General features: G+C 37.3%; 1 protein-coding gene and 1 long non-coding RNA gene across 2 annotated transcripts; both read right to left on the reverse strand.

The window, feature by feature from the left end:
• Positions 1 to 16,350: 16,350 nt before the first annotated feature.
• Positions 16,351 to 17,142, reverse strand: LOC131041506 (protein neprosin-like). Its single transcript, XM_057974623.2, has 2 exons — positions 17,011 to 17,142; positions 16,351 to 16,886 (listed from the first exon to the last, which is right to left on the reverse strand). Exons 1-2 carry the CDS (start codon positions 17,074 to 17,076, stop codon positions 16,479 to 16,481), a joined length of 474 nt encoding a protein of 157 aa, XP_057830606.2. The 5' UTR covers positions 17,077 to 17,142; the 3' UTR covers positions 16,351 to 16,478.
• Positions 17,143 to 17,814: 672 nt separating this feature from the next.
• On the reverse strand, positions 17,815 to 18,242 carry LOC131856322 (uncharacterized). The gene is made up of 3 exons (XR_009358427.1): positions 18,144 to 18,242; positions 17,972 to 18,043; positions 17,815 to 17,875 (listed from the first exon to the last, which is right to left on the reverse strand). It is a non-coding gene; the product is annotated as an uncharacterized LOC131856322 (long non-coding RNA).
• Between the last annotated feature and the right edge of the window lie 238 nt (positions 18,243 to 18,480).

Raw genomic sequence — 18,480 nt, forward strand, 5'->3', positions numbered from 1 at the left:
AGGTAAGTTTAATTTCTCAAATTGAACTGGAATCATTTATTGAAGCAAGTAAGGATGAAAATTGGATAAAAGCAATGGAAGGGGAATTAGATCGGGTTGAAAAGAATAAGACATGGGAACTAGTACCTAGACCTAAAGACAAGAACATTATTGGAAGTAAATGGTTTTTCAGGAATAAATTGAATGAGTAAGGTCAAGTTGTAAATAATAAGGCTATATTGGTTTACAAAGGCTATTCACAGGAAGAAGGAATTGATTATGGAGAGACTTATACCCTGGTTGCTAGAATTGAAGCGGTAAGACTTTTTCTTGCTTATGCTTCACACAAGAACTACAAAGTATATCAGATGGATGTTAAATGTGCATTTTTGAATGGATATCTTGAAGAGGAATTTTACATTGAATAACCAGATGGATTTTATTTATCAAAAGAAATGACATGGTTTGCAGATTGAAGAAAGCTTTATATGGACTAAAACAAGCCCCTAGAGCATGGTATGCTAGATTGGATAAGTATATTTCAAAACTTGGTTTTAGCAAAGGTAATGCTAATAGTAACTGATATTACAAAATTGAACATGATGATATACTGATTATTGAAGTCTTTGTGGATGATATCATTTTTGGAGGAGAAGAAGGTGTATGCATGAAATTTTCTAATGATATGAAGAATGAATTTGAAATGTCTATGATTGGTGAGATAAAAGTTTTCTTAGGTTTGCAGATTACTCAGACTGATAAAGGTATTTTCATTTGTCAAACTAAGTATGTGAAGGAGTTACTTAAGAAATTTGGACTTGAGAATTCTAAACATGTTGGTACTCCTATGATAACTAGTTGCAAATTATCAAAGGATGATGAATCCCCTAAAGTGAATCCGAGTATATACAAATCATTGATTAGTGGTTTTTTGTACCTAACTTAGACAATACATGATATAATGAATTTTGTTTTCATTAATTCTATATTTCAGGTAGATCCTAGATAAACTCATGATATTGTTGTCAAGAGGATATTCAGATCTTTGGCAAGTACAAGAGACTTTGGGTTATGGTATCCTAAGGATGATGACTTCACATTATGTGCATATATAGATTCTAATTAGGTAGGAGATGTGGATGACCGAAAGAGCACTACTAGTGGTGCATTACTTCTTGGGAAGAATTTGGTTTCATGACATAATAAGAAACAATCATGCACTTCATTGTCTACTGCTGAAGTAGAATATGTTGCAGCTACTACAAACTGTACTCATATTTTATGGCTGAAACAAATGTTAAAGGATATAACGGTAAGTTATGATGAGCCTATTGTTATTCACTATGATAATACTATTGCTATTGATATGTCAAATAATCTAATAATTCATTCCAAATCAAAACACATTTCTCTAAGGTATAATTTCTTGAAGGAAAAGGTTGAAGCAATGGAAGTCGGACTGGTTTATGTGCCTACTAAGGAACAAATTGTTGATATTTTAACCAAACCATTTCCTAAAGACACTTTCAAATATCTTAGAGATCAGTTGGGGGTTACCCACCCTCCGAAAGAGACTTAGAGATGGAGGGATGCATCAATATGGTGAGCTAGTGTTGTGATTGATGTCAATAGTGTATCCTAGTTAGTCTTGGTGTTCATCTTGGTTTTGGTTGTGATTCTGATCTGGTATGATTAGATATCTGGAATCGGTTTTGGATTCTTATTCTGATGGTAATATGCTTCCTATATTCTATTGGTTCATGATTTGGTTATCATTTTTGGTATCTACCGGTACTCGGCTAGCTTTTGGCTTTACCGGCTTGCCTAGCATTCTCGGTTAGCTTTACCGATATGCACTATTTGGTGACTTGGTCAATGGATTTTGGGTCCTACCTATAGAGTCTATTTCTATCATGTTGTTGTTGCATATTTATTGTATTCTAACCTTTTCGTGACTTTGCATTGGGCAACGTGCTGTTATGATGGTCCTATTTAGATCTGATTAAACTTTATGTTATTTCACTAAGGGTTTCTACTAGTTGGTGAAGCATGTTGGATTTTGGTCTTAGCAGAATTTATGGTTGATATAATTGTTTGGATATTTGTTTAAGGTCCATGATATGCAATATAAATCATAATATTGGTCTGGTGGTATCATGTGATGTAATTTTTTTAAATATGGGTTAATGGGTTTAGGGTTTAGCCGACCTTGTCAATAAGGTTGATGATCTGTATTTATAGGTGACTTATTGATCTAATCTAGGTATGGATGGTTATGGGTGGTTACATTTGCATTATCAGAGAAGGATTATGTGCGAATAAAGCTATATTATTCTAGTGAAGGTTGGTAAGCTTTTGTATTGCATAGCATACATCAGTGCTTAACCGGAACTATATCAGGCATCAGTAGATGCTACTTTCACAGTTCACTTCTTTCCTAATTGTAGTCCAATGTATATGTAAGTTAGTGAGACTTCCCTTTGTGATAAGAAGTACGCTCTAGGTTGTTGGCATTTCTGCAAGTGCATACCCTATTGTAATTATTCATAATACTACTGCAGAGTATTCATTTGATTGTGGGTAGGGTTTCCCAATGTGGTTTTTCCCTTTCTGGTTTTTCCCATCAAAATATTGGTTTTATGTGTGTTGTGCATTCATGTCATATCTTTCATTGTGTTGTCTTTCGGTATAAGGTTTATAATTGAATTGATTGTTGTGACTATTGGTAAACTGATTTACCCCCCCCCTCTCATTTTAATGTCGGTATTAGTGCATTCTAACAATGGACACAAGGATAAGTGCACCAAGATGGGGGACCAAAAAGTTTCCAATTTGTTTTTGCCCAAAAGTAGCCATTTAGTGCATGCCAAATAAGGTACTCACAATATTTGGCATGCACCAATAGGTTTGGCATGCCAAACCTAAGGTTTGGTCATGCCAAATATATTTGGTTTGTGCTAAATAAGGCGAGCACCAAATTTGACACTAGCTAAATAGAATTGCATTTCCATTTTGGAAAGTGCAAATTGTCTCTCTTTCACTCACTCTCTACAAATATATACATGTAATATAACATTTGATTCTAACTCAAGATGTATATATACATGAAATATAACGTTTAAGTATAAGTCAGTCACTTTCTCTTATACTTTAAGTCATATTTAATGTATATATTGGCAAGATATTTTGAGAGTGGTTTTTGATCTCTAGGAGTTACAATGTAGATTCTAGTTTTAGATGGTCATTTAAATTTTTAGACTTAGTCAAATTTCAGTAATCAAGATTCTTGTATTAGAATTTTCTCATTCTCTCTATCTCATTGTCTTTATCTCCCCTTAACTCTAAACCTATAGATTTCTCTCTATCACTCTTCCTCTATACCATTTATACCTCTCTCTATCTCACTCTCTCCTTTAAATCTTAAGATCTAACACTACCTCTTTACCTTTGTTTACTACCCTTCACTCTCTCTCTCTCTCTCTCTCTCTCTCTCTCTCTCTCTCTCTCTCTCTCTCACACACACACACACACACACACACACACACACACACACACATACACACACACACAACCTTTATTTCTTTAGCTCTCTCTCTCTCTCCATCTCTCTCACTTGGTCTCTCTATCTCTCTCTCTCCCTCCCTACCTGTCTCCCTCCCTTCCTCCCTCTCTCTGAGTTGGTTTCTCTCTCTCTCTTAACTTTTTCCTTCCTCCCTCCCTCTCTCTCACATGGTCTCTCTCTATCTCTAGTCTCTACCACTATTTCCATCAACCTCTCTCTATCTCTCTCAACCCTTCCCTTCCTTCCTCCCTCTCTCTCTCTTAGGTCACTCTCTTTCCCTCCCTCCCTCTGTCCCCCCTCTCTCTCAAGTATCTCCCTCTCTTTTTCTCAACCCTCACATTTCTCTTTCTTTCTCTCTCTTAGGTATATCTCTTTTTCTCCCTCCCTCTCTATCTTGGTTACTCTCTCTCTCTCTTAAGTCTCTCCCTCTCTTTATGAAGGGTTTCAGAGAGAGAAATAGTTCCCAAGTGAGAGAGGGAGGGAAGGATAGAGAGAGAGAGAGAGAGAGAAAGAGAGAGAGAGAAACTAGAGAGAAGAGATGATCTTGAGTGAGAGGAAGGGATGAAAAGAGATAGGGGAAATAGAGAGAGAGGGAAGAAGCGATGGAAAGAGAGGGAAATACCAAAAGGAAAGAGAAGGAGAGACTAGAGAGAGAGAGAGACTAAGTGAGAGGGAGGGAGGAAGGGAGGGATTGAGGCCGAGAGAGAGACACAATAATAGAGAGACAGAGGTAGGAAGGTAGGAATTGAGGGAAAGAGAGGGAGAGACTAGAGAGAGAGGTTGATACAAAGATAGGGAGAGACTAGAGAGTGAGAAGGGATTGATAGAGCCCAAGTGAGAGAGTGGGAGGGATGAAGGGAGGGGTTGTGTGTGTGTGTGTGTGTGTGTGTGTGTGTGTGTGAGAGAGAGAGAGAGAGAGAGAGAGAGAGAGAGAGAGAGAGAGAGAGAGAGAGCATGGGTGTGTGTAACTGAGAGAGACAGAGAGAGAGCACGGGTGTGTGTAAGTGAGAGAGACAGAGAGAGCACGGGTGTGTGTAAGTGAGAGAGATAGAAAGAGGGGCTGAGGAATGTAGGAAAAGAGAGGGAGAGATTGTTAGAATTCTCTGATATCGATAGTAAACTGAGAAGGGGAGTGAATTAGTTTACTAATAGTCCAACAATTAATTCAATTATAAACCTTATACCAGAGCACAACACAATGAAATATATGACATGAAAGTACAACACACATAACACCAATAATTTGATGTGGAAAACCTAGAAAGGGAAAAACCATGGTGGGAAACCCTACCCACAATCAGATGAATACTCTACAGTAGTATTATGAATGATTACAATGGGGTTTGCACTTGTAGAAAGGCCAACAACCTAGAGCACACTTCTCATCATAAAGGGAAGTCTCACTAACTTACATAAACATCATACTATAATCAAGAAAGAAATGATATATGAAAGTAGCATCTACTAATGCCTGATATAGTTCTGGTTAAGCACTGATCTACTCTATAACACAAAACCTTTCCAACCTTCACCCGAATGATATGACTCTATATGCACATAATCCTTCTCTAAAAATGCAGACATAACCACCCATACCCATCCATACCCAAATTAAATGAATAAGTCACCTATAAATACAGCTCATCAACCTTATTTACAAGGTTGGCTAAACCCTAAACCCATAAACCATTAATTTCAAAAATTACATCACACGATACCACTAGAGGGTATGTGCACCAAGTTGTGGTACCAAAAGGGGGTCTTAAGATGCCATTTTTTTCTAAAATCAGCAAAGTTTGAACTTCAATGAAAAATTGAAGATAGTTACACTCCAAATTTGAAGATGCATCAAGAACAAGAGTCAAAGTGCTTTGAGTCTAATTTATAAACTACTAATTTATTCTAAAAATGGTGGAGATTAAGGGATTCAAAATGGGGGGCCACAAAAAGTGGTCTTGTTTTTATGAAAAAAACATAACATAGCGTCTTTTGTGGCCCTCCTAAAATGTCAACTTTTTTTAAAAAACATTAAAAAACACTTCAATTAGAAATTAGCTAAAATAGAGAGAGAGAGGGAGGTTTCTATAGATGAAATGGACACACTAACAAAAGAAATTATAGATGAAAGCCTTAATGAAATAAAAATGCGAAAAAAATTATATGCTTGGATAGCTAAGAGACATATTGCGGTTTCTATGGTGTTTTTTTTTTAGTTTCATTGAAACATGTGCAAACTTGATGGAGAGCATGGCCAAAAATATGTGAATTTTTTTAATCTTCTGATTAAAACATGTCTCATGCCTGAAATGGTCATCCAACCCTTTGGGTTGGATGCTCAAGTACAATCCAACCCAAAGGATTGGTGGTTTCAAATCCAAACCATTTGGTGAGCGCAAAATATGGTGCTCGCCAAATGCAAAATTTTGAATTTTCACATTTGGCGCATGCCAAATTTGGCACTCGCCAAATGTGAAAAGTCATTTGTTTGCATTTGGTGAGTGCCAAATTTGGCATGCACCAAATGTTTAGCATTGTCCAATATGAAGGTTTTGTGAGTGTGTAGATTTTCCAATCTGGGCACAAGTTAAATGCACCCTCAAAGGAGAATATATACATGAAATATAACATTTAAGTATAAGTCAAATTTCAATATGTATTTTTTCAGCTCTATGGGACTTATAATGTAGATTCTAGTTTTAAGAGGATCATATTAAATTTTAGACAGTCAAATTTTAGTAATCAGCATGCTCCTATTAACATTCTTTAGCTATGTATCTCTCTCTTTATCGTCCCCAAACTCTAGACCTATCTCTATCCCTCTCTTGTCTCTCTCACTTATCTCTCCCCTCTCTAGGTAAACCCAGCCTCTCTACCTTCCATTCTTTCCTTAACCCCATATTTATCTCGGATTCCCTCCCTATCTCTTCTTCTCTCTCATTCTATTATTGTTTCACTCCCCTCCCTCTCCATTCTCTTGGCCACTACCTATCCCTTCTATCTGCTCTCTCCCCATATCTAGGTCTCTTTCTCCCTCCATATTCACCTCACTACCTTTCCCTCTCTATATTATTACCCACCTCTCTCTCCCCCTCTAGGTATCTCACCTAATTAATTGTCCACCCTCTAGTTCTCTTCCCCATCTCCACATTTCTCTCCATCTCCCTTACCCCTATCCATTTATGAACTCTCTCCCTCTATTCTCTTTCTCCAAACCTATCTATCTCCTCATTCCTTAGGTCTCTAAATCCCTCCATGTCTACCTCTCCATCCATCCCCTCTTAGTCATCTATTTTCTCTTATATCTATTCCCTCTCTCAATTGCCTAGGTCGTCACGTCTCCCTCCTACTCTCTCTACCTCCCTCTCTCAAATTTCTAGGTTTCTCCCTCATTACCTCTCCAACTCTATACTTATCCATTAATGTCTCATTAGGCACCTATCTTTAAGTCCCTCTATCTATCTCTCCTCTATCTCTCCTATCTAGTTATTTAACCTCTCTCTCTCATGCTCTACATATCACATCTCTCTATTTATCCCCTCCCTATTTCTCTCCATTCCTCTCCACCTCTCTCTCTCCATCACCCCTTACCCATCTCCCTTTTTTAACTCTTTCCTCTTATCTCTCTCATTACCTCTTTATCTACCAAAAAATATAGACCTATTACTCCCCCTTTCTTCTCTCTCCCCTCTCTAGGTCTCTCCTATACTCTCTCCCTCTCTGTCTCACCTTCTCTCCCTCCATCTCTCTTCTCTCTCTATGTGTTCTCTTAATGAATACCTCTACCTCCTAACCTCTCTTTCCATACCTATTTTTTTCCTTCTCTCCATCTTTACATATCTACATCTCCCTCTTTGTCTCTTAATCCCCCTGTATCTCCTTCACCTCTATCTTTCCACCTAAGGTATCTCACCTCTCTCTTCCTAGGCTCTAGATCTCTCACCTCTATATCTCTCTCATCTCCAATTCTTTCCTTTCTACCTCCTTACCCCTCTTTATCTCTTTGTCAACTTATCTCTCTTATTTTATTCTCTCTCCCTCACCTATCGACTCTTCCCTCTCTAGGTCTCTCAGCCACTCCCTACCCACCTCTTCCTTTCTTCGTAGATCTCTCTTTCTCTTTATTCTTCCCTCTCCCCTCCTTTTTCTCCCTCCCCTATATAGGATTTAGATAATAGTTTCCACGATATAAGGTTTACGGTATGGGGTACAAGATTGATGGAACATTGTTTAGGATAGATAGGGTTGAGGGTATTGGTTGGCTTGATGCTCATGACACCATATGACCCCTTAAGACACCATATGACCCCTTACAATACAATATGACCCCTTACAATATCATATGACCCATTAGGATACCATATGACCCCTAACAACACCATATCATGTCCTAAGGGGTCATATGGTGTCGTTAAGGGTCATATGGTGTCCTAAGGGGTTATATGGTGTCTTTATGGGTCATATGGTGTCATATAGTATTCTATGACACCTTAGGACACCATATGACCCCTAATTACACTACATGGTATCCTAAGGGGTCATATGGTGTCCTAAGGGGAAATATGGTCTTCTATGACCCCTTAGGACACCATATGACCCCTAATGATACCATATGGTGTCCTAAGGGGTCATATGGTGTTTTATGGCCCCTTAAAACATCATATGACCCCTAACAACACTATATGGTATCCAAAGGGGTCATATGGTGTCCTAAGGGGTCATATGATCCCTTAGAACGTCATATGACCCCACACGACATCATATGAACCCTAATGACACCATATGGTGTCCTAAGGGGTCATATGGTGTTGTTAGAGGTTATATTATGTCCTATGGGGTCATATGGTGCTCTATAACCCCTTAGGACACCATATGACTCCTAACGACACAAAATGGTGTCCTAAGGGGTCATATGGTGTTCTATGACCCCTTAGGAAACCATATGACTCCTAACATCACCATATGGGGTCCTAAGGGGTCATATAATTTCCTAATGGGTCAAATGGTGTCCTAAGGGGTCATATGATGTTCTATGACCCCTTAGGACACCATATGACCCCATGCAACACAATATAATCCATAAAAACACCATATGGTGTCCTAAGGGGTCATATAATTTCCTAATGGGTCATATGGTGTCCTAAGGGGTCATATGATGTTCTATGACCCCTTAGGACACCATATGACCCCATACAACATAATATAATCCATAACGACACCATATGGTGTCCTAAGGGGACATATGGTATTCTATGACACCTTAGGACACCATATTACCCATAATGACAACATATGGTGTCCTAAGGGGTCATATGGTGTTTTAAGACCCCTTGGAACACCATATGAGCCCTCAGGACACTATATGACCCCTAAAAACACCATATGGTGTCCTAAGGGGTCATATGGTGTTCTGTGTCCCTTTAGGACACCATATGACCCCATATGACACCATATGACCCCTCATGACACCATATGGTGTCCTAAGGGGTCATAGAACACCATATAACTCCTTAGGACACCATATGACCCCTAATGACATCAGATGACCCCTTAGCACACTATATCATGTCGTTAGGGGTCATATGGTATCCTAAGGGGTCATAGAACACCATATGACCCCTAACAATACCATATGACCCCTTAGGACACCATAGTGTCCTTAGGGGTCATATGGTGTCCTAACGGGTCAGATTGTGTCCTAAGGGGCCATAGAACACCATATAACCTCTTAGGACACCGTATGATCCCTTAGTACACCATATAACCCATAACGACACCATATGACCCCTTAGGACATGTCATATGCTGTTGTTAGGGGTCATATGGTGTCCTAATGGGTCATAGAACACCATATGACCCCTTAGGACAACATATGACCCCTAAAAACACCATATGACATGTCTTAAGGGGTCATAGAACATTATATGACCCCTAAGGATACCATATGACCCCTAAGGACACCATATGACCCCTTAGGACACAATATGACCCCTAACGACACCATATGAACCTTAAAGACACCATACAACCCCTCAAGACACCATATGGTGTTCTTAGGGGTCATATGGTGTCCTAAGAGGCAATAGAACACCACATGATCCCTTATGACACCATATGACCCCTTAGGATACCATAGGACCCCTAACAACACCATATGGTGTCGTTAGGGGTCATATGGCATCCTAATGGGTCATAGAATACTATATGACCCATTAGGACACCATATGACCCCTAACGACACCATATGGTGTCCTAAGGGGTCATATGGTTTCCTGAGGGGTCATATGGTGTTTGATGACCCCCTAGGACACCATATGACCCCTTTTAACATCCTAGTACATGTCATGACCACTTGTGACACCATATGAGCCCTCAAGACACAATATGTTATCGTTAGGGGTCATATGGTGTTCTAAGGCATCATATGGTGTCGTTATAGATCATATGGTGTCCTAAGATGTCATATGGTATTCTATGACCCATTAGGACACCATATGAACCCTAACGACAATATATGGTGTCCCAGGGGTTATATGATGTTATTGGGGGCCATATGCTATCATAAGGGGTCATATGGTATCCTAGTGGGTCATAGAATGCCATATGACCCCTTAGGAAACCATATGATCCCTAATGACACCATATGACCCCTTAGGATGCCATATGACCCCTAACGATACCATATTGTGTTTTGAGGCATCATATGGTGTCGCAAGTGATCATGTCATGTACTAGGATGTTAAAAGGTGTCATATGGTGTCCTAGGGGGCCATAGAACACCATACGACTCCTTTGGACACCATATGACCCCTTAGGACCCCATATGGTGTTGTTAGGGGTCATATGGTGTCATAAGGGGTCATATGGTGCCGTTAGGGGTCATATGGTGTCCTAAGGGGTCATATGGTATTCTATGACCCATTAGGATGTCATATGACCCCTGTTAGAGTTATCTTGTATTAGCTAATAAATATTTATTTAATTATTAGTCTATTATACTTTATGCTTAAGCTAAACTTAGGCATTAAATAATATTGTAGTTATTTAATAATTATTCTAATTATTAAAAATTCTTTATCCCTTTAGGGTTTCTTTTTGCATGTGAACTAACAGATAAAATTGTTTCTTAAGTGCACTTGTAAACTCAAACCAAGAAGAAATTATTTTACCATATCGGCTAAGATCTTCCTGAGTTCTGCTCTCCCACCCAATTAAGGTTGTGCCTCCGATGTCAAGAGTGGGTAACTAGATCTTTGGAGCATCATCGATAAAAGAAACTGAATCTTGCAATAAACCTCAACTTGTTTTATCCAATAATCAAGTTTCTCTCCACCTAGGTTTCCATTATAGTTTGGCAATTCAAATTTTACATCAAGTTTCAACAAAGGTGAGTTAGATTTGGACTGTACAGATTATTTCTTTTTGGGGGAAGAAGCAGAAGAAGTAGATAAAGAGGATGAAGAAGAAGTCCAGATGAAGAAGACGGGGATGGAGGTTCAGGAGAGTCACTACCAACTCCTAATCCTTTGCCTTTGTCATATTTCGAAGGGGATTCACCTTCCTTCTTCTTTTTGTCCTTTATTTCCTTTTTCTTCTGTCTATACTTGCACAACTCTTCCACCATCATCTTCATGTCTAGGAATACTTTACAAAATTGTTCTTCATTCTCAAAGAGTTTAGGACTAACATGTTTTCCTTCTTTTGTTTTTCCATGGTTGATCTTTGAGTAACTCGCCTCGATCCGATCTCTGGATTAAACTATTCAAGTACACCTTCTCCTTGCTTTCATTTCAACCTGTTTAGCATCCACCACTTACAATTTCCTCAAACTGCTCTGATACCACTTGATCTATAATTAAGGCTTACAAATTAAATTTAAATAGATTTATCCTGATCGCAAATAAAATTACGTGGTTATAGTTTTTTTATCCATTGAAATTAAAAAAGCTACATTCACTTAATTGTTGGCATAACAAAATAAAAGAAACAAGGAATCAAAACTTAAAGAAAATAAGAGAGAAGAGAAGAAGAGAGATCACAAGCTTGATAACGGAGTTCACTCAATATGAGCACAAGCTTTATTGATGACGCCAAGTATTAATCACCTTATTACATCATCCAAGATTTAAACTTGCATTAAAATATCTCCAAGAGTCTCCTCTTTCACTGAAAGACTTCTGCGTACTCCTCTGTTTGGATTAGGCTTCAATCACCTCACGACGCAATTACACTCAAAGACAATGTCTTAGGGATTACAAAAATCTGCACACAAGAGAAATTATCGAATGTGTTATCCCAAAAGAATTCTCCTCAACTCCCTATCTAATCACCAATGTCCCATTACAAAGAAATTCCCCCTTTTATATATTATTTTACATGCTAAATAGCGGATAACAATATAATAATTGACTTACCCCTAATTCAAACCTTATAATCTTTTAACTGAGGCTTAATATCGTTTATGACTCGAATTGGTTGATGTCTCGATTTATGAGGGGGTGAATCAAGCCCCCTTAAATATTAAATCACCGCAAAATAAAAACTAAATAGTAAACTGCCCACTAAGTGCTCAAACTTCCTTGTGGGCTACAATGGTGGAGCATGGAAAGTACGAGATGGGGGTCCGATTTCCCCTCTATAAATGCAACCCATGACAAATATAGATTAGCGTGGATCATGTTGTGTAATGGTGGAGAGTGTAGCTCGCAGGAGAGGTTTGGGGTTTCGAATACCCAATCAAAAATTTGCACCAATGAAACTGCAATAGCCTGACCGGTAAAGAAGTTGCCACGTCAGATTCTTTTTTTGCAAATTTGTTATAAGTGAATCCTCCTGGATCGCATGACTATCATTATTATGTATTATTTCTATTAATTTTTCAGATTGAAAGTAAATAGCTACATAGCATCACATGACTATGATTTTTATTTCTATTATGTATTATTTCTATTAATTGTTTCTTTTTGAGAACTAAAACAAACCCACATTTGACTGCTACTAAAACCAAAACCGGACTCCATAGAAGGCTCCCATATATTGAAGACAGCTTTTATTTCATGGATTTTTTTGTTTTCCTTTGCTTCCATTTCTGCTATTGCAAATTACAAACCAAAAAAAACACTTATAGATATTTTATGTATGAAAGTTTTATTGAATAAATACTAATGTGGGTACCCCGTACATCATAAAATAAATCTCCTCGTTTTATTTTTCTGCTGCAATGCAGCTCACACACTCGGCTTCATATCATTCATGCTTTTGGGTAAAAGTATTTCAATACACACAATAACCAGCATTACCTCCAGGACCTCCATAATATATATATGATGCCCCCAATACTCATCTTTTTCCATAGATCCTTGTACATTATAACAATGTCTTTTACTTACGAAGTAATCCATTTTTCTATTAGTTATAAGAGCACCATTATTAGTAAACAATCGTATGTTCTTGACAAAAGTTGTTTTCTTAAAACCTTTTCTAGCGAAGTCTCCACTACCCATTTCCGTCTTGGGAAATGGAGTTCCTCGCTTGCCAGATCGTATCACTACTTGTCCTCCAATTTCGATGAAGTTCCCATAAAATGTCAAATTCTTTGCATGATAAGCTTGATTCTAGATGACAGGCAACCATGAAACAAGATAGAGAATTTATTGAATTTATTCTTAAAAACTTGCAACCTGAAGCCACAAAGGAGGAGATAGATGAAATTCTTGCAAAGGCTTAATCATCTTTTAGATCCAAGAATAGATTGATAAGATTGTTACTTGGTGAGACCCAATAAGTTCATATGGAAACTAAGTTGATATTGAAGAAATTATTGGTTTTGATTCCTCATGAGAAAGAGCAACCAGATAAGTTTGAGATAGAAGATATTTCAAACGTTGTTGATATCAGTGATTTTACACTTGATGATATTGTTATGGGAAACCAACCGATAGACGAAGGAGAAAAGACATAACCAGTAAATGTTTAAATTGAAACAGTTATAATTCTACATGATGATACCGGTACTGATGAGGAAAGGAAAGATCATACTGAGGATATATAGGTTCAAGATGTTCTTATGACTGAACAACAAGATTTCTATTCTGTCGATAGTGAATCTTGTGGGTACTAAATCCCACCATCGTTTTTCTCTTTTGGGTTTTCATGTATAATTCCTTGTGTTATGTGGAGCTTGCTATATTGGGTGTTGGCTTATATGCTGATATTTCTCTTGTGTTTATTAAGCTCTAAGTTATTTAAAGTGGTGATCAGATTTGTGTTGTGGTTTTTGCTTGTACTGATTCACCTCCCCTCTCAGTCGCTTATAATTTTATCAATTTTTGCCCAATTGAGAAGTTTTGGACCACCAAAAGGTCCGCTTTACATGGATGTTAAGTGAGCGCATTGTCACCTCACTTGTCTAATATCATGTGTTCAATCCGCTGGAATTCTGAGCACCTAACCCATGCCAAACAAAATGAAAAAATAGATAGCGCTGCTGATACAATTAATAATATATTCATTAATATTCATTGTCGCATCCACCAACCACATAGAACTAACTAGTAGAATAATAAGCAACAGTGCTGAATAGAATGATGCCAAATTAAAAGTATCAACATCTTGGATTTCCTCAATAGGAACATCATTAGAAAATGAATCATTCAAACCCTCTTTTACCACATTGGGATAAAGTCTTAAATGTGGTTGCAACTAATCCTCACACTGTGCTTTCTATGATACTTTATCATGATCAGGGATTATTTCATCTTTATGCTTGATATCACTAGCTGTTACAGACATAAGGGTTAATGTATTGCTTATATTTAAAATAATCTTCAAATGCCCTATGTTTACAATAGATCTATCATTCTTCATGCAATGAGCTTTCACAATGAGTTCAATTCCATCTTTGAACAAATGATACATGTTATGTTCCCTATAGAAAATGACCTTTCTATCATACAAATAAGGACTTCCTAGAACCATCCCACAGATGTCAAGTGGAATTACATCTAACTCTATCTCATCTACAAACTTAGACATGATTGCAAATTAGAGTTTACATTGTTTTGATACATGTAGCTAAGCATTATCATGCACCCAACCCAATGGATATGATTTAGGATGAGGTGTTAGTTTGAATCCAAACTGCTTAACGACTTGTTCAGATATTAAGTTCACTTGTGATACACTATCTATGAGTGTATCATTTTTTCTTTGTTTTATAATATCCCTTATATGAAACAGTTCCTTTTACTTTTAACAGGGATCTCATTACACTTTATAGAAGAAGCATGGGAACTAGAAATGGCAACAAGAACAATACCTTTTATACCCACAACTATGATCTTGGTTACATCATCAGGATGCAATTTCTAACACTTTGCATCCTTGTACCCTTTCCTTTTGCAGTGTGAGTAGTAAGGTTTCTCCACATCTTTCCTCATAGAAGCTACCCGTTGTATTTTTTCCTTCTCTTTCTTGCTCCCTTTCTGTTTATCGGATTTCATTAAAAGATTGTCATGGCTATTCCTTGAGATTTTTTCCAAATGGATAGCTTGTACACTAACTTCATCAAGGTTAGTTGGATTAAACATAAGTATTTAATGTCTCAAATTCTCATGTAATCCACCTATATAATTTAACAAAGTTTCTTGAGTGTATAAAAGAATGCCCAAAATTAAAGCTCTTTTCCTAAACTCCTCTGTATATTCTTGCATAGTTTGTCCTTTCTCTTGCCTTAATGATTGTCAATTCATTATTGTTTTTTACATGTGACTTAATGGATAAAATTGTTTCTTAAGTGCAGTTGTAAACTCAAACCAAGAAGAAATTATTTTACCATATTGGCTAAGATCTTCCCGAGTTCTGCTCTCCCGCCAGATTAAGGTTGTGCCTCCCAAGTGAATAGTGGCTAACTAGATCTTTGAAGCATCATCGATAAACTTTTGAATCCTGCAATAAACTTCAACTTATTTTATTGGTCCTGCAATAAACTTCAACTTATTTTATCCAATAATCAAGCTTCTATGCATCTAGTTCTCCATTATAGGTTGGCAATTCAAACTTTATATCGTTTATGGCTCGAATTTGTTGAAGCTTCCGTTTATGAGGGGGTGAATCAAGCCCCCTTATATATTAGATCACCGCAAAATAGAAACTAAATAGTAAACTGCCCGCAAAGTGCTCAAACTTTCTTGTGGGCTACAATGGTGGATCATGGAAAGCGGGAGATGGGGTCGGATTTCGCCTCTATAAATGCAACCCACGACAAATATAGATTAGCATCGATAATGCTCTGTAATGGTGGAGAGTGTAGCTCGCAGGAGAGGTTTGGGGGTTCTAATCCCCGGTAAAGAAGCTGCCATTTCAGATTCTTTTTTTGCAAATTTGTTATAAGTGAATCCTCCTGGATCACATGACTATCATTACTATGTATTGATTTCTATTAATTTTTCAAATTGAAAGGAAATCGCCATTGTTTTATTTTGTGAACTAAAACAAACCCACATTTGACTGCTACTAAAACCAAAACCGGACTCCACAGAAGGCTCCCATATATTGAAGACAGCTTTTATTTCATGGATTTTCTTGTTTTCCTTTGCTTCCATTTCTGCTATTGCAAAGTACAAACCAAAAAAAACACTTAGATATTTTATGTATGAAAGTTTTATTGAATAAATACTAAGTCCGAAACACGGGCTTTTAAACTAAGTTAATTTGCTCACCATTGGCACTTCCAGTAAGAATGAAAAATAACAAAAACACTTCCTGAAGAAAAAGAAGGCTAATAATATTTGCAAGGAGTTAACAGAACGCACTTCGAAGAAAAAGATACACGATTCAAATACACCAGAAAGTACATTTAAGTGCATATATTTTATTTCTCTGCTGCTGTGCAGCTCACACACTCGGCTTCATATCATTCATGCTTTGGGGCAAAAGTATTTCAATACGTACAATAACCAGCATTACCTCCAGGACCTCCATAATATATATGATGCCCCCAATAGTCATCTTGTTTCACATATCCTTTTATACCATAACAATGTCTTTTACTTAGGAAGTAATTCGTTTTTCTATCAGTTATAAGAGCACCATTATTAGTAAACAATCGTATGTTCCTGACAAAAGCTGCTTTCTTAAAACCTTTTCTAGCGAAGTCTCCACTACCCATTTCCGTCTTGGGAAACGGAGTTCCTCGCTTGCCAGATCTTATCACTACTTGTCCTCCAATTTGGGCCAAATTCCCATAAAATGTCAAGTCGTGGAAAAGAATTGCAGGCCAATGACCCACTAACTTGTCTTGTAAATATACTGCCCACACTAGATTGTTTGCATTATTACCCCTGGTTTCCTGAAAATTATATATAAACATTAGTGTCAGCCACTTTGTAAAGATGTAATTTAGCATGTAAATAATGTAGTTTTCTAACCCTTTATATTAAGGAAACTACAAATATACAGATATTTGTGCTTACTCTTCTTATGCTTATGGTGCTGTCCATTTGTGCACCATCATATGCAGAAATACCAGGAATTGGCATTCCTGGATAGTATTCTTTTCCTTCTTAAATAAAATCTTTACAAGATAGGTCGATGCAGTCTTTTTCCTCGCCCTCCAAAAGACACAGATACAATTTTAGAATAAACTTAAACAACTACAAAACTATGACAAAATTAAAAATTGTAAAAAACATTTATTTTATATATTAAATTATCTAAAAATCCATTTAAATCATTACTTTACGGAAAACCCTATGGGCAACATAAAATGTAACGCGTGGACTACCATAGCGACTGGGGTAAACCTGCAGGCGTTACATACACCTTAGTATCATTTCTACTAATGGAAAGTATAGAGCTAGTAGAAATAAACAAAGAAAGTAATTATTCAGACCATCCATCCAGCTTCCATTGCTTCGTTTATTGACTCATCAGGATTCTCATGGAGAAGACGCAATATAGCGGCGCTAAAAACTGAATTACTGGTGTCCACGGAAGGTTGCCATACATTGAAAGAAGCTTTGATCTCATGGATCTCTTGGCTTCCCCTTGGACTTATAAATGCTACTGCGCTCTACAAAATATAGATAAAAGTAGTTCAGGGTGAAAATAAATAATTTTCCTTGACGTTTCTTTACTAATATAAAAATTTCATTAGTATCAAACCTTGGCTTCTTCATGAGTTTTCTGTGTGTTATCGTGCAATGCTGTATTTAAGTATTGTCTCAGAGATCCTGCTCTTTCAACACGTTCAGGTGTGATCTCCACGATGGGCACAGTTCCCTCTGGGCACTCTTCTGCCGACGAATTTTTGTACGCAAAATTATCCCTTGAACCTTTCTTCAATCCACAAACAAACTATGCACTGTGAGATCGATCTATCTCATACAAACAAATTGAATTAAAACAAAAAAGGTGAAGGCTGCAAAAGCATACGCTAGTGTTTCCCGATTGAAGGGATATCTGGTCTTCATATTTTACACAAAGTACTTTTTCTCCATTGCCGTTCTACAAACAAAACAATACAAATGCAAAAAGTTTAAATAAAAATGAATCTTATGAATTTATGCACACAAATGGAAAAATTATATTTCAGTAAAAATGAAACCTGAAATTTATGCACCGCTGGAGGATTGATGTAATTTATGTACTCATCAATGGTCATAGTTTGCAGCTTAGACAGCCCATTGATGGTATCATCGTTCAAATCAGCCGCGAATATCAAGGGTATAAATATGAAGGAAATAAATACTGAAAAAACAGTGCGAGACGTCATAGTTGAGGAAAACCTCCCAAGTCAGTATCACTATCTGCAATAAACTTTCACTCAAAGAATACAGAACTTTTCCCTGAGATTGTGATAGATTACAATGTACAAATGTCTTGTTTATAAAGGCAAGAGCGAGATGTGGTAGGTACAACTACCTTGATGCAAATATTAAATG

This window comes from Cryptomeria japonica, chromosome 7, assembly GCF_030272615.1.
Source record: "Cryptomeria japonica chromosome 7, Sugi_1.0, whole genome shotgun sequence".
Taxonomy (NCBI): domain Eukaryota; kingdom Viridiplantae; phylum Streptophyta; class Pinopsida; order Cupressales; family Cupressaceae; genus Cryptomeria; species Cryptomeria japonica.

Excerpts from the sequence above, each read along its gene's own strand:
- LOC131041506 (XM_057974623.2), bottom strand. The coding sequence starts at position 17,076 with ATGCCAATTCCTGGTATTTCTGCATATGATGGTGCACAAATGGACAGC. Across the intron at positions 16,887-17,010 it reads GCACCATAAGCATAAGAAGA|GAAACCAGGGGTAATAATGC; the intron begins GTAAGCACAAAT and ends TATAATTTTCAG.